The 15,571-nt window shown below is 42.4% G+C and overlaps 1 protein-coding gene across 2 annotated transcripts in view; it reads left to right on the top strand.

Annotated features, from left to right (window-relative positions):
* Nucleotides 1-15,571, top strand: part of lsamp (limbic system associated membrane protein) — a 505,434-nt gene that overhangs the window by 448,364 nt on the left and 41,499 nt on the right. For both annotated transcript variants that reach the window (XM_080459958.1, XM_080459959.1), the window contains one exon: nt 15,417-15,542. In XM_080459958.1, coding sequence (XP_080316084.1) covers nt 15,417-15,542 — 126 coding nt within the window. The remainder of the gene's footprint in view (nt 1-15,416; nt 15,543-15,571) is intronic.

Below are 15,571 nucleotides of genomic sequence, written 5' to 3'. Positions count from 1 at the left end.
TGATAAGCACATCTGTCTCTTGTCTGTATTCTCACGTCAGCCACAAAGCAGTATTGAAGTGATCAGTGCTTATTTGGTCTTGTCATATGAAGACTTTAAACAAGAAAACGGCGCATTCCCAACAGATTACTCTCCCAGATTCTAGCTGCAAATATTTTCTGTTCCTGAACTTTATCAAACAGTGAGAATCCTTCGGATCAACATCTTAAAACTAGAGAGGAAATGTACATTTGCATAGGGGAGGAAATTGAATTTTATGCTTCTTGTCTTCTGTAACTGTTTTTGTCAAGTTAAGATGTTTGTTTGGGAAACCACAAGCTGAACAATCTCTTTCTGTCATGCTTCATAAAAAACGCACGTGTGCAATGCTGATTCAATCAATTCTGAGGGGAGTGGTATTTACCAACAAGCTCTCTGCCCTCAGCTCTCGGCCTTACGGAGAGGAGCCAGCTCATGAAATTTCCTGACAGCCAGCGCAGGCTTGTGCTGTGTTGTGAATGTACTGCAGTGGAGTGCTCACACAGCCACTAAACCGTTAAAGTGCTTACTGTGGTGTGTGGATAAGGGGGTAAGGATGCCGTAAGCTGGTTATTGCGGCTTCACATCGCAGAGAGTTGCAGGTATATCCATAAAATGGACTGTTGGATTCTTAGTCATTGAAGACCTGAGTATCTCTCTGAGAGACGCCCAGAGCCTGACAGGTGAGTGTCGTCATTACAAGCGCTGCTTGATGAGTAATGTCCCAGATTAGAAGAGCTGGATGGGAACATCAACATTCATGACTTTCATGAACCAAAATAATGCGAGAACTGTAAAATGTAAATGGTGACATGCAGCTGTTCTTGAACACACGGCTGTACGGGAAGGCCTCTGTTGATGAGTTCTTGCAGATGTGGCCTGGATAAATCTGAGCTCATCATACTTTTTGCAACCCACTTTCTCCAATTTAAGATAAGGGGGGGGGGGGGGGGGCTTTCTGTTCTTGATCAGTGGTGTAGTGGTCCCCGGAAAAGTGGGTATATGCTCTTATTTTTGCCTCAAGGCAGCCCAGAAACACAATTATTTTAGAAACAGTGGCCTGGAAGAGTATTCTACTTAGTGAAAATGTGTTCATAGTATTTGCTTATTGTCACATAAATGTTGTATAATTGATAAGTTAGCAATATTTGTCTCATCCCCCTCTGCCTCTGATTGGCTCGTCAGCCCTCATGCCGCTCATCGACATCAACCAATCAGATCAGTGAATGCAGCGATTACAAGTAGAGTGGTGTGGGTCATGGCTTCATCATCCTAAGGAGGAAAAGAAATAGGCAATCTACTGCTGAGTGGTGCAGTGGTGGTGGTGGTGGTGGTGGTGGGGGGGGGGGGGGGGGGGGTTGGTAGAGGATCCATGCAATCCTGACTTAGATATAAGTGGGTGTACGCTGTCTACCTGCATATACCCTGGACGACACTTCTGCTCTTGATCACATGTGATTATTGAGGAGTGAACGGCACGGAACAGGACAGATTACTGTCCATCACAGGGTTAACACACGCATATTCTCACTTTTGGACTGTAGAAGGAAGTTCAAAATTCCTGGGGGAAAAAAAAAAAAAAACACCCACACACAGGAACACCATGCAAACTCCACGCCAGAATGCTCCAATTAGTTTTTCTCACTGACCACTACACCCCTGTGCCACCTTGATCTCCACATACAATGATGAGATAAGACAAGTGGCTATTAGCGTCTCTGAGCCCTGTGTTTCATGGCCAGGAAAGAAAAGGCCAACAGATCAGCATGTTTAGCTAATCAGCTCCCTGATTTTACACGAAAAGGTCAGTTTATTCATCACCACAAGTTCTTGCTACAAAGTGCTTGTAAATGCCATCATTAGGTTTGGTTTTGTCAGAACAGCTCAGCGTCTGCCCTGACTCCCTTTCTTGTCTTAATTTTTTATCCTCGGGTGCAACATTAAACCACTTGATGAAATATGCATGCAGACTTGATTTTGATGCAGAAACTACACTGACGAACAGAACTTTTAAGTGCTCCTGTGTTCAAAGTCCGCCAAGTTCAGAACTGTTTCCTCTCCAAATATTTACTTGGAATTTATTGCAGAATTTGGAGAAGCGCTGGAGGCAATGTTCCTATCTATTTAAACTCAACTATGTTATTTGTTAGCAGCGCTGCATATTAGAAAAATATCTGACAGACAGCCACTCTGCGCCAGCAATTAAGTTTGATTATTTAATTGGATGTGTACTGACTGACCTCTGTCTTCAGCCATAATTGGTATGAAATTACACTATACTTTTCAGGATTCTTTCTGGCGAATGGCCTATTAATTTTATTTCCTTTCCAGGAAATTATTGGACAGCTACTGACCCTGAAACGTAACTGTGACTAAAATATATTTAGTCATATTATCTTCCGCCCTTCATTTTATGTCTCACTGCAGTTCTGCTGAACTATGTGTCTTTTGTCTGTGCCTATCTGTGCGTGCACTAATTAAACCAGTCTGAATAGTGTTTGACACATTGAATCAGTGGTGCAAACACATTCTCCGTTTCCATGCGATGCGACGCCTTTTAACCGACTGAATTGTTAGAATTGGCAGTGAATCACGTGGTATTGATCAGTCCGCTGCTGATTGCTGGGTGAACGTCCTCCGAGCATCCTTGATGGTCCTCTGAGGATTGGCCGAGTAATTCTGAAAGGCCATCTGAATGCCACAGTAATTTGATGGACCTCTTTCAAAGCAGTGAAACTGTACGTTGTACACCTTTGAACTTCCAGTTTTACTTTCAGTTTGCATAGATCAATAAGATAGTGTCTCTGCGATAGTGCGGTGTGGTAAATTAAATCAGCACTGCTGGGCATGAACTACAGGCTGGAGCCACGGACACCTGTAGGTGCTCCTATTTCAAAGAATAATCAATAAATACTCTATGCTGAAGGCCTTGCGGTGGTGCAGGGGGCAGTACTTACGGCCATAAAGCAACATGTGCATGTTCTCCCCACGCGTGGGTTGGATTAACTGGGGCACTTTCACTTGTCGCAGTTTGTGTTGACGGAGTTTGGTTTAGGCAGTTGAGTCAAATTTATGGCCCAAATGATGTCGAAAAATAAGTTTTAAAAAATTCTCATCAAAATAGTTGGGTTTTACTAAATTAATCACAAAGGATCACAGTGACAGAAGACTGTAGTTGACCACTAAACTAAAATGAGTTTGAAATCCTGAAATGTTTATAGCGATCATTGATCAGAGACGAGGTCCACAGGCTTTTTTCTGATGCAAAATGAGTTGTTAATGGCCCAATATTGTTGGCTCAATTCATCAATATAAATGTAAAAACATCTGCGTGGATATATTTACTTCTTTGATGTTATTCTAATGGAGGGGAAAAAAAAAAAAAAGAAACAATGAAATGAAAAACCAAATCTCCACAGAAGTATTGGACTATATCCAAGGCTTCTGCTGAAGCAGCTGGACTGTAAGAGACAGACTTGAATTAGTTTTGGAAGAATAAAGTCGAGGTGACGGCAGCACAGTGGCACAATGGAAGGGAAGCGTGAAGCAGCTGCATATAAAAATCATCAAACATGAGCTCCCCACGGGGCGCGGGAGGGCTCGTGATCTCCACTGACCCTCATGTGAACAACGTAGCGTAATAACGAATGGTGTTTGAGAGTGGAAGTGCAAAGAGCAGTGAGTAGTTTTAAGTTACTGAGGAAATTGTACCTGTGGATGGAAAGAAGGCAGCGGCTGTCAGGATCCTCCAGCCTTGGATTTACCTTGTCTGGCCATCTTTGTTTTTTCTCATCATCATGAGTGGCGACATTGTAAGCTTCTAAACCATCCAAAGGCTTAAATCTGAAATCGGCTTTGAGTTTTTGGCAGCTCCACCACACTTTTTGGATGCCAAGTTAGAAGCAAAAAGCTACAGCGCCCAGGATTTACCAACCTACCTGCGCTTGCCTCAGATAAGAAATAGACTTATAATAAAGCGAATGTTCTTCATACGGACTGGAGCTCCCTATTAGTTGGTTTTATTTGAAGATAAAATACAGTCTGTAGTATTTTTTCTTGTGAAGAAAATGTACTGCCATACCGTTCTACCTTCCCTCCTCCTGTTTCCCCTGTTATAATTGTAACACCAATTAAATGTTTGTGTGATTTACAAGTTGCTGCTTCGTGCGGGACCCTCATTGATAAAAACACACCTCTGAACAAGGGCTGGGAAACCATCTCCTTAATTAATGGCTTTGGTGTCAGCAAGTAGTGCAAATGTGCAAGGGCTCAACTACAAAAAAAATAAATAATAATAATCATTTGCCGTCAGAATAAAAAAGAAGAGAAAAACTGTGGAGTGTGGAGAATACTGCTTTTCTTCCCTCCGTTGCTTCCATCGGTGCCTCCAGCAGGCCGTTGCTGCTGTCTCATATCCGGTGCTTCCTTTGAACGTTTCACAGGCATCTTGGGTTTTTCAAGCGCTGCTCTGCTGACGGCTAGAGTCTGGATGAGGGAGAGCTGGTGTCTTCCTCTCTGTCATAACCTCTCTCTTATCTACCTTTCCTCTTTCCCTTCTGTTTCTAGAAAAGGTAAACGAGTGGAAGGGGAGGTTGGCGGGGGGCAGGAGCAATGCCAGGAGGTTTCTTTTGCTTTTTTTCCTCCTGCAGCACTATCTGCAGCCTACTTTTCAGTCAGATGTATGTTGTTCATTTCAATTCTGCAGAACCAGGCCCGGGGGGCAGGGGGGTGTGGCTTTAGCGCGAGTGTGTGTGTGTGTGTGTGTGTGTGTGTGTGTGTGTGTGTGTGTGTGTGTGTGTGTGTGTGTGTGTCGCTGCTGAAACACCGCCCCCACCCCACCCCCCTGCCCCCCGGGGTCTCAGATCAAACGAGATCAGCGCTCCTCTGCATTTTGCATGTGATGATGCGACAGCAGTGCGCATTCAACTTAGTGTGTGTGCCACTAATGCAAAGCAGATGTAGCTTGTCGTTACATTGGGAATCAATGTCGACATGAATAATTGAAGATATCAGCTGTGGCTTTCAACAGGGAAGTAAAACTGTAAGTGGGCACCAGTGGAGCCGCAGGAGGGAAAAAAAAAATCTGTGTATTTGTGACTGTACTCGCTGAAGTATCATGTTTTCAATTGAAGACCATTTTTAAAAGACTATCTAACCTGTGTGTGCTTGAAATCTGTTAACTCTCTCACAACATTGTTGTTACTACCTACCTATTCGCACGTGTAGAAGAACTGTTTACGACAGCCGTGGTGCCCATATGCAGTTCCAAACGTTTCAGAAGAGTTGCGTTGTCCCGCCATTGCAGGATTTTTTTTTTGTAACAGGTCATGCCTTTACTGTTTGTTTGGTATTTATTTTGCTCAATTCTGATGTTTTTGCTATAGGACTCTGATATATTTGATAACTTCCTCCACCAACATCCAGTACTCAAATTTGGGGTTCAGTGTCTTGCTCAAGGACCCTTCCAAGGTCCACTTCCAAGGACACAGATAGGGAATTGAACCGGCAGCATTCCGGTTAAGGGATGACTTGCTCTATCAATTGAGCGTGCTTTACACAGGATCTTAGTAAATCAGGCCCTCGGGGTGAAGGGAAGAGGCAAGAAAATGCCCTGTGTGTGTGTGTGTGTGTGTGTGTGTGTGTGTGTGTGTGTGTGTGTGTGTGTGTGTGTGTGTGTGTGTGTGTGTGTGTGTGTGTGTGTGTGTGTGTGTGTGCGCGTGTGTGCGTGTGTGTGTGTGTGTGTGTGTGTGTGTGTGTGTGTGTGTGTGTGTGTGTGTGTGTGTGTGTGTGTGTGTGTGTGTGTGTGTGTGTGTGTGTGTGTGTGTGTGTGTGTGTGTGTGTGTGTGTGTGTGTGTGCGCGTGTGTGCGTGTGTACAAGCAAAAGCACTGCCACAAGGCTTAGTGTTATTCTTTATCAACACAAGCACATTGCAGACACTCGGAGATGAAGCATGGTGATTAGAGTTTGCTGCTTTTTCTCCTTTAGTAGCTTCTTTTTTCGGGGGGGGGGGGGGGGGGGGGGGGCTTTTCCCCGTTTTGACTTTTTCAGAACTCCCTCACTAAGCCAGATTATATTGGAGATGATTTTTTTATTTTTTTTTGTGGTCGCGGTATCAAAGCTATTATGTAAGCGTGGCTTTTTCTGTGCCTGTTTTGCTTTTCTAACCTTAAATTCAGACAAATCCAGAGTGTAAGTCTGATAATCGTCTTGCTTCTTTCTGCTACTGCACTACTTTTAGTTTGGAGATTGCCTTGTAAAAAAATAAATTAAGGTGCCGAAGCAGAGATGCAGAAAAAGGTGAAGGAAAACATAAAAAAAAAATTAAATAAAATATGTAGACAAAAACACACAGTCATTTAGGAACAGCGGTTGCTTGTTTAAAGTGACGATATTCAGTCACTTAGTTATGACTACGACTATCCCGGCGGCCTTTTTGTAAGGGAGGTTTCACGATGACCTTGTTTATAGAAAGCAGGTAATTGACAGTGAAGCTTCCAAGCACTAAAAGCTAAAAGCTAAAGGGCTACGAGTGCTTTCTTCTGATTATCTTCTAATGGTTTCAAATTAGCTGAGCATAATCGCACGCCTCTTCTGCACTCACTGCCACATCACTCCTCCAAATGTCACATTGAGAAGCGCCGGGGGGTAAATGTTGGGCGGGGGTGACGAGAGCCCAAGGGGGAGGGATCCATAATGGTATGGTATGCACACAAAGCGCTTACAAGACACATGATGCATTGCTGGATAATATGATTTTATCTTAAAGCCTTTCATTCTAACAAGGCCAAGTGTATGTTACTTCTGCTTGAATAAAAGCAGAGAAAAAAAATAAATGTTTTTGTTGTTTTAAACCCAATAGCCTGCGATAAGGCGCTGTAAGGGAATGATTTTCACAGTCCGAGCCTCGAGCTGTCTTGTTGTTCACCGTTTTCTTGTTCTAAAGAGCGGAATAGAGTTTGGCACAATAATCCTTGAATTGTAATGAACAGTTTAACTTGAATATAAAGCAATCTGACAGAATCCAGGTGGGTAACGTTGCATCCTGTATTGCCTGCTGCCTCCTCCGCTTCTGCTCAAAGGCTAATTTCATGCCCAATACCTCCACGTTCGAGACGGACAGCAGAAAATTTTATTTATTTATTTATTTTTTTCCCAAAAAATGAAAATAACCCCCGTGATTATAGGGAAATGGAAGACAGAGCGGGAGAGTAACTGGCATTACAAACAGAGACGCAAACAGCAATGCAACGAGTCGGTTATTGTGTTTTCTTGAAATCCACTTTATCGGGGCGCTCGTGCCGAGAAGCTCCTTTGTTACACTCCACGGGTCTCGTCCAAACTCACCCGCTGATTGACAGAGTTGCACTTTCTCTATGACCAATCATCGCCCTCGTTATTTATTTAGCGCGTTGTGACTTACAGGTGAAACAGATTTTTTTTTTCCCAATACAAGTGCAGAATGTTGACAGCATTAATCTTCCTCCCCCATGCTGAGATTTTTGTTAAACTGACAAGGCACTTTGGAAAGTGCCAAATCAAGCATCTTGCTTTCGCTGAATCATTTTTAACAGTTTCACAGCTTCTTTGTCTGTTCTGTTTGTGTTTACGCCACACTCAGCTGCAGAGCAAATTGTTCTATATATAAGCTAAGAACACCTTGTTAACCGTGGATGGAAAGCTGGGAACGGTGTTGTTCTAATTTGTTGAACATGAGCATGTGTGTGCAGAGAGCTGCTGGTGTTTATTCTTGTTGTTGCTCATAGTCGTCTGCATGCATGTATGAATAATACCAGCTGCACAAATCTCAAAACCCTTCTTTGATATTTCCACCATAACAGGCGACACAAACATCAGATGTGGGAAAAAAATGCCAACATTTTTGAAGGATTGTGTTTTCCCTGTCAAACTCCTGTGACATTCTTTACTGCAGCTATTCATTATCATTCCAGTATTGTGGAAATGCTGTACGAAGTATGGAAAACCAAGTGCAGAAAGGCAACTGCAACACAACTCCATTGTTCAAAAGCAAAGTTTTAATATTCTATTTATTGCGTTTTCGTACGAAACAAAACAGTTTCATCTGCAACAAAAATGCTGCGGTGAAAATGGCCAATATAAGCAGTTGCGTATCCAGACTTTATTAAGGCCCTGATTCCGCTCCAACGCTTCAAATGAAAACACATTGTATATGGGTTTTTTCGTTCAGAAAACTTTAATGTATACACAGAGACATTATGGATGACTCTCAAATCTTAAACTCCCACGTCCCAGGAGAATATGGACTGGGAGTCACGACAATGTGAAGCCCGTCATTGTTGTTATTGCCCATCTACTCGCGCATGTGCAGAAGGACGGTTCACTGTGGCCGTGGTGCACACACGCAGTAGCAGTAGAGTCGGAGCCTTTTCAAAAAGTTACCTTTTCAGTGGCTCCAAGCACCGTTGTTGGGTAACTTGAACCTTTACGTCTATTGCAAATCAAGACTCAATATTCCCTTACATTTCCGGTATCGCTCATCTTGTGATGTGGTGGGGGAAAAAAAATGAAAGGTTCGATAATTTACCGCAATAACATTCAAATTTCACTTCGTTTTGACCATGTAAAGGAGAAATACTCTGATCATTTTTTGGACTATAAATGAATGACACATTGTCTTTATCTTTCTACATATTTGCATCAAATTAAGCTGTAACTCTACCTGTACAATAATGGATATCTACCTTGACAATGTCGTTCTGAGATTAGCAGCCAAATATAAATAGCTTTTTATTTGCTCAAATGTTGTTGTTTTTTCTGTGTAGTGCAGTCATACGCATTTAAATGAAGATGCTCCATCTTGATATGAAGAGAAAGTAGATATCCATCCACCCATCCATATTTTATACTGCTTCATCTAAATTGCCCTGAAGCCAACCTCAGATGATGATGGGTGAAAAATCACACACACACACACACACACACACTGTGAAAAGGCGCTAGATTAAACAGAGAAAATCCACACAAAAACAGGAAAAACATGCAAACTATGCATAATATGTCATATACTGTATATCAAATCGACATGAGATGACGAACCTCCACACCAGCATGCAGTTTGCCGGAGTAACTAACTCAGAGTGAGAAAAAAAAACAAAAAACTGACTGAATAACATCTTGAAGGCATCCAACGGCGCATTACTACAGTACAGCTGCAGGTGATTACAAGGATCACCCATTCACCTCAAGTCTCATTCATGCGTTAGCAAAATTCTGCAAAACAAGCCGGATGCTTCCCTGTCCGAGAGGAGCGGCTTCACTGTTTACTCCCCTCAACTCCCCCAGCTGCTAAACCACTCCGATCCCGACCCAGATTTGACCTCGGGCTTTACCCAAGACCCCCTTCGGCTGCAGCCACTTCTGCCGCTCACTTCTTCTTGTCAGCACAAACGGTTGGTGGTAGAGATGGAGACGGATATCTCCACTGCACTTTCTTTTTTTCTTTTTTTTTTCAACCAGAAACAGTAGACGGGTAGACAGACACTCATTTTAACCTTACTTGGTGCAAATTAATTTATCTGGGCGTCTAATCCCAAAACTTTTCCTATTCTCCTGTTTGTGTTGCATTGTTTGTTTGTTTTAGAAAATGCCGTCAAGATGTAAAGATAGCAGTTATATACCTTTGACGAATACACAACCTCCTCTCAGCTTTTAATATGTTGCGTCCAGAGTGTGTTTGTAAAAATAGCTATAAAAGAAGAGTGCGCTGTTAGTATGCAAATAGACAAGTGTATTGTTTTCACAGCCTTCCATTGCTCCCCACAGTGAGTAGATCTTGCTTCTCTCTCTCTCATTCTCTTTCTATCATCTAAACAGGCTCACAGTTAATGCAAGAACCTCCAAACACAAGCACATCTCCCCCTAATTACCCCCTCTATCCCGTTCTCTCTGTGCCTCCCCTCCTCTCACTATGTCTCTTGCTCACTTGTCTTTCTGTCTTTGAAGTTAAAAATTAGAGTTGAAAGCAAGGTCAGTGTATTTATAACGTTTTCATCAGAGATTTATTATTTTTTTAAAAATAGGAAAACCGAACCATTCGCCGGAAAAGACAGAATGTTTGTTTTTTGTCTCATTAATTATTGTATTGTATTGGAAGGTAAGTCACCAAATATAAGGAGGAAAATATCCCCAGTATCCTCAGGCTTGTGGTTTTATGACTATGAATGTTATGAGTTGTCCTTTGAGGAGCAGATTAGGGTGATGAAATGCCTTAGACAGAACGCAGAATAGGTCCTCACAGGTGTAGGTGTACATATTCACATGGAAGTACTCAGTGTAATGTTAAATGTTGGTCTTTTGATTGTATACCATAATTCAGCCACAACCCATTACACCGACACGGTCCATCACTGAGGAATTCATTCTTTCTGTGCTTGCAGAGGTAAAATACTTTTCAAAAGGCTGCCCTTTCCCACATTGTTCGTTGAAGGTTGACCTATGACTAAGATTACAATTCGCTCTTTTCTTCTCCCTCCTCCCACCTTCACTGCCGACAGCTGGACACCGGGCGCTGTGCGGTCGTGAGAGCTGAAATGTCATTCACACTTCTTTCCGTCACCATTGTCTCCCTTTGTTCATCTTTCTCCTTCTCCACCTCCCTCTCCACCAGGCCTTCCCTCCCATTTGCAGGGGTGACAGGGTTATCCGAGTATGAGCACTTCTTTCCTCCCCAATCCATTTATATCTGTGCTTCTCAGGATTAATTCTCCAGTCACATATTGCCACTCGTCCAATCAGCACCACCCCACCCCCACCCCCACCCCCACCTTCATTGTTTTTGAAGTGGGAGAGAGAAAAAGAAAAAGCCAATTGAGTTGTTTGTCACCTCAATCGAGAGCCTCCAACCCCGCTCCGCCTCGCCATATCTCAACAAACATATCTGCATTCGGTTCGGTCATTTGACTCCAGCAATTACTCCGAACAACTTCATTTCAAATGCTGTTCGGCAGATTGTGACTGCGTTGTCGGCTGGTATTAGAAAGATGGGTTACTTGTGTGTGAGAGGGAGAAAAAGAGATGTTAGTTGAGAGAATGGCTGTTCGTGATGCTTCAATAATATTTTCATTGCAGAAACAATCCGAAAGAGACAAACAATGAAATGCTGTTTCTTAGAAAAACCGGTCGACACAGAGACTGTGAGCAGCTTTATTTCAAATCTATAGCATATGATTTTCAGCATCACACACGGGCTCGCCCTTTGGCCCCTTTCGGTATCACTTTGCCGTTGGTGTTTGTTAAGCGTTAAGCAAAGCCAACACGAAGGGCTCAGTGTGTGTATGTGTTTTAAACACCTTCTGAAAGACAATGAAATTAAAGGCGTGAAACTGAAAGCCTGCCTCCCTGTTAGAGGAAGCGCAACTACCTGCTGCCACCAATCACACCCGCAACAGGAGTGCAGCTATACCACCATCTTTATTGTACGGCCACCCAGTAACTTTAATGGAGCAGTTGGGCTTTAAGTGGCCTGTTTATGGAGGAACTGACAACAGCTGTTGAGAGCTGAAAGACACTGTTACTTTTCTCCCTGATTGTTTTGGAACTGATATTTGACACTGCAGGTAAGCCACCAGCTTTTTAGTTTTTTTCAGTTTTTTTTTTTTTTTTATTCCCGTGTAAAAGATTCAGATGGATAACTGTGAGACTGCTCGCTGGTATATCAATTCTGCTGATTTAAATTCATTGCAGTCATACATCTATAAGTCTTGACACAATTACTTTATTCAGAAAATGACATTTCAGCAACTTTCCACCTTCTAAATTCATACTTTCATATTACCTGAGTGATATAGAAAACATAATAGCTTCATAGGGCTATAAGAGAGAGCACTATACCTTTTTTTTTTTTTTTTTTTCCCGAGAGCACATTGTGATTTAGGGAGCAGAGCGGACTTCGGTGCAAGTCTTTGGAAAATGGCCTCACATCTAAATTACACCTCTTGGGGCTCATGGAGTGTATGAGATTGTATTTGTTCCTGAAGAAAGATTTTTTTTTAGTTTTTTGTTCGTAAAAGAATGTGGCAAGGTCAAAAACTGATTGACTTCAAATCAGTTATGGATATTCATTAATGTCATAAGGAGAAGATAAGAAAAAGGGATTTAATGGGCATAAAAGAAGTTTTAAGAATGACGAACATGTCCCCCTATGTAAAAGTATAGATGTTTGACCTTTGGGGGTAGATAAACCATAACCGCAAAGGAATATTCTGCATTTGTGTTGCATTTGCAAGTTTTCTATTAATACTGGCAATAGACCTAGCAGAAGCCTCAAGGGGGTACTTTGTCTTACAATTCAGAAATGCATAATTTACCCTAAATTGATCATGGAGAAGTGGAGAAGCCAATACGGGTGAACAATGCACATTTCCATTCCTCCTCTCACCATGAACAGCATTTTCAGAAATGAATGTGTCGTGTATGTCCTTGCAGATAATACTCAAAGTGCTTATGGCAATTTCTCCAGCGAGTTACAAAAACGCAAGTCATAACGGTCCATCCCCTTATGTGGGATCAATAGAAATTCCTGCTTTCGCAACCCTGGGTGGCCATGAACCAGCACAAAAAGAACATGTTCTCCCAAAGACCAACAACATTTAACAAGTAAAGAAGAGACACAAAGAAATCGGTGGTGTTTTTGTTGCTTTCTTTCGCACTACCTCAGATACGAGAAGTACCTTACAAAATGATTTGGAATATCACTGCCCTTAAATGACAAAGAAATATCAGCCCTGAAAAGCAGATGCATTTAGAAACTCTAATGCAAGATCTTATGCAGTATTACACATAGATAGAGACAAGGATTCTTTAATATTTCTATATCATAAGGTTGACCATAATCGAACAGTATCGTGACTAATGGATGTAAGATGTAAGTGTCACAGCCACCACAACTTGCAGAGCGGTTTCAAATGCTGCTATTATTCACTTGGTCTGAACCATTTCCTAGTCACTGAAGTGGTCACATTGCGTCAGGTTCAGGAAAGTAATGTTACATCACCAACAACAATGCAGCAGATCAATTTTGCCTGACATTGTATAAACCCCCTGCTGTGTTGATATGACGCCTATGTAAAAGTCAGATAGAATACTCACTGTTCACCCATCAACATTACTGACAGCTGAGGTGAATAACATTGAAGAAGTCGTTATAAAAGCTGTCAAAGGACAAACATGATAGACAGCAACTAAACAGTCAGTGAAGGTTGAAGAGTTGGTATGTAACCAAGGGAACATGAACAAATGGATGTTGTTAATGTAAATGCTTCGCAAAGAGGAAGAAATACATACACAAACAATTAAAAGGTATATGACTACTTGGACAGTAGTGGCAGCCTGTCCAGCACTAGACCAGGGGTGTCAAACGTAAGGCTTCACTCCGGCCCGCCAAAGCACTAAGCGAATAGTGAAAATGTATTAAGAGTAGCAGACACAACACTGAGAGCCGAGCTGAGATATGAACGATGATACCATGAAAGCCAGCTACCTTGTCGCTAGCAAATTGCCATTAACCTCAAATCCACGCTGTCAAGGTGAGCTTGTAAAAACATGTGTAATGCAACAGCGATAGGAGACGTTTTGGGGAAATTTCACTGTAGTTTGTGTCATAATTGGCCTTAAGTTGAGATTGAAGTCATTTTGCATCTTAATTGATTTAGTTTTGTGTTAATAGTCATTTTCATCACGTATACTCCGCACCACAACAAAGAAAAACTTTGTGAACATGTGAAAATGAGTTTGACACCCCTGATCTAAAGCCATATACTGTCCAGTCTCAACCTAAAGTTATTGGAAACAAGCTTTCATACTGGGTTTTTTTTGGGGGGGGGGGGTGCTTGCTGTCTTTTTGTCCCTCTGGCCCAGTCACAGTGTCCATTACAACCAGTTCCAATGCCTGAAAGCAGATATAATATAGGACACCAGCAACAAAACTGGATGCTGGAATGATGAAAAAAAAAAAGCTGCCGGGTTTGGTTTATCACATTTATTTTTGCATCATGTGGATAGCCGGGGGTGTTTTGCAGTGTTTACCTTGGGTGGAAATGGCAACAGAGGCACCCTGGGAAGAAGGCGAGCCAACAGAGACTGCGGGCTGCTTGGGATAATGTTCTTCATGGAATTGCAGGTGCGAGTATTCATGTGGATGTTCCTTGAGTTACCGCGCTGGAGGTTGCTGCATTGCTTAATGATCTGCTGCCTGATGGCACGTAACAGGACGAGTCCAGGGTTAGAAGGGTATGTACATTATTGGATGCTGGTTGGTGTAGGTTTTGTTCTGGTAAAAATAACCTTACAGCTATAACATGGAAGTGTTTGATGTTGATGGAGAAGCAGACATGTTAACTTTCACGTTGAAAGTTATTGTCGTGACAGCAGTAAAGCTACTTATCTCTGTCCATGAGGGAGGGAAAAAAAATACTTGTTCCTGTTTTGTTTTTCTGCATATTCGAACATTCATCATATTCCAAGCCGTTGATTTCTGGGCTCATATCTGCATATATATCATTCCTTATCCCAGCCACTTTGCTTTCAGTTTGTAAAAACAGTGATGTACGCCCTCAACATCAGTCATGATTGATTGTATCTGTGCTGCTGACTCGCTTTAAAGCGGACTTCACCTTCTTAATTCATCTGAGCTGTTTGCTTTTTTTTTTATTTTTTTTTTTCCGCCACAGTAAAGGTTTTTTTCCACCCTACCGCCGTTTATCTCCAGGTTTCTGTTTGTGTGGGTGTGACAAGCAGCAGGAGTGAGGCATAGATGTGATCGCAAGGCAGAGTGATCATCAAGCGTCGCGCGGAGATGAAACAGCTTCCATGTAACTCTGAACGCAGTGTCGCATACAGACCCACATATGAAGGAGCCTTCCTTTCACCTTTACATTTTGAATAGTGCATCAAAGCATGCATTTCTGAGTGTGCGCGCGCGTGTGTGTGTGTGAGCTCAGAACCAATGCCAAGCGTCTGGTGGGTCCCCATATGACAAGAGAAGCAATCTGTTTTTGTGAGCTCAGGTCCCGGGGCAGAAGATTAAATTGCTTATTTGGATCCTGGGTTGAGGAAGTTTACTGTAAGTACCTTTGAGGGGTTTAGCAGTAGGAAAAGAAGGTTCTCCACAGCTTTTCTAAACTTCCCCTTTCAACTGGGAGAATCAAAGTCAGCTCTTGTATTCTGTCTGTACTAAGTAATTCTATGAATATATGAAAGTTGCTACAGTTGGCTGAGGCGCTTTCTTTGTTTAGAGAAACGTGGTCCTAGAGAAGGATAATTGCAGTACCTCCATCAGGAGTTACACAAGACTGCAACACTTTGCCATTTTTGTGCGACACTAAAACCTAACCTTGACGCTTCATTTGTCTCGTTTCTACAGTTCCAGCCAACATCTACAAGGTGTCAGAAGACATCATAGTGAATGAGGGCAGCAATGTGACACTCAGTTGTTTGGCCAGTGGCAGGCCGGACCCAGCAATCACTTGGCGGCTGCTCAACCCTTCAGGTAAGAACCAAGCAAACAGCTCTCCTGGA

The sequence above is a fragment of the Lipophrys pholis genome, assembly GCF_963383615.2.
Source record: "Lipophrys pholis genome assembly, chromosome: 3".
Lineage (NCBI taxonomy): Eukaryota > Metazoa > Chordata > Actinopteri > Blenniiformes > Blenniidae > Lipophrys > Lipophrys pholis.
The sequence above is the reverse complement of the archived record's forward strand: the minus strand, read 5'-3'. Positions and strand labels throughout refer to the sequence as shown.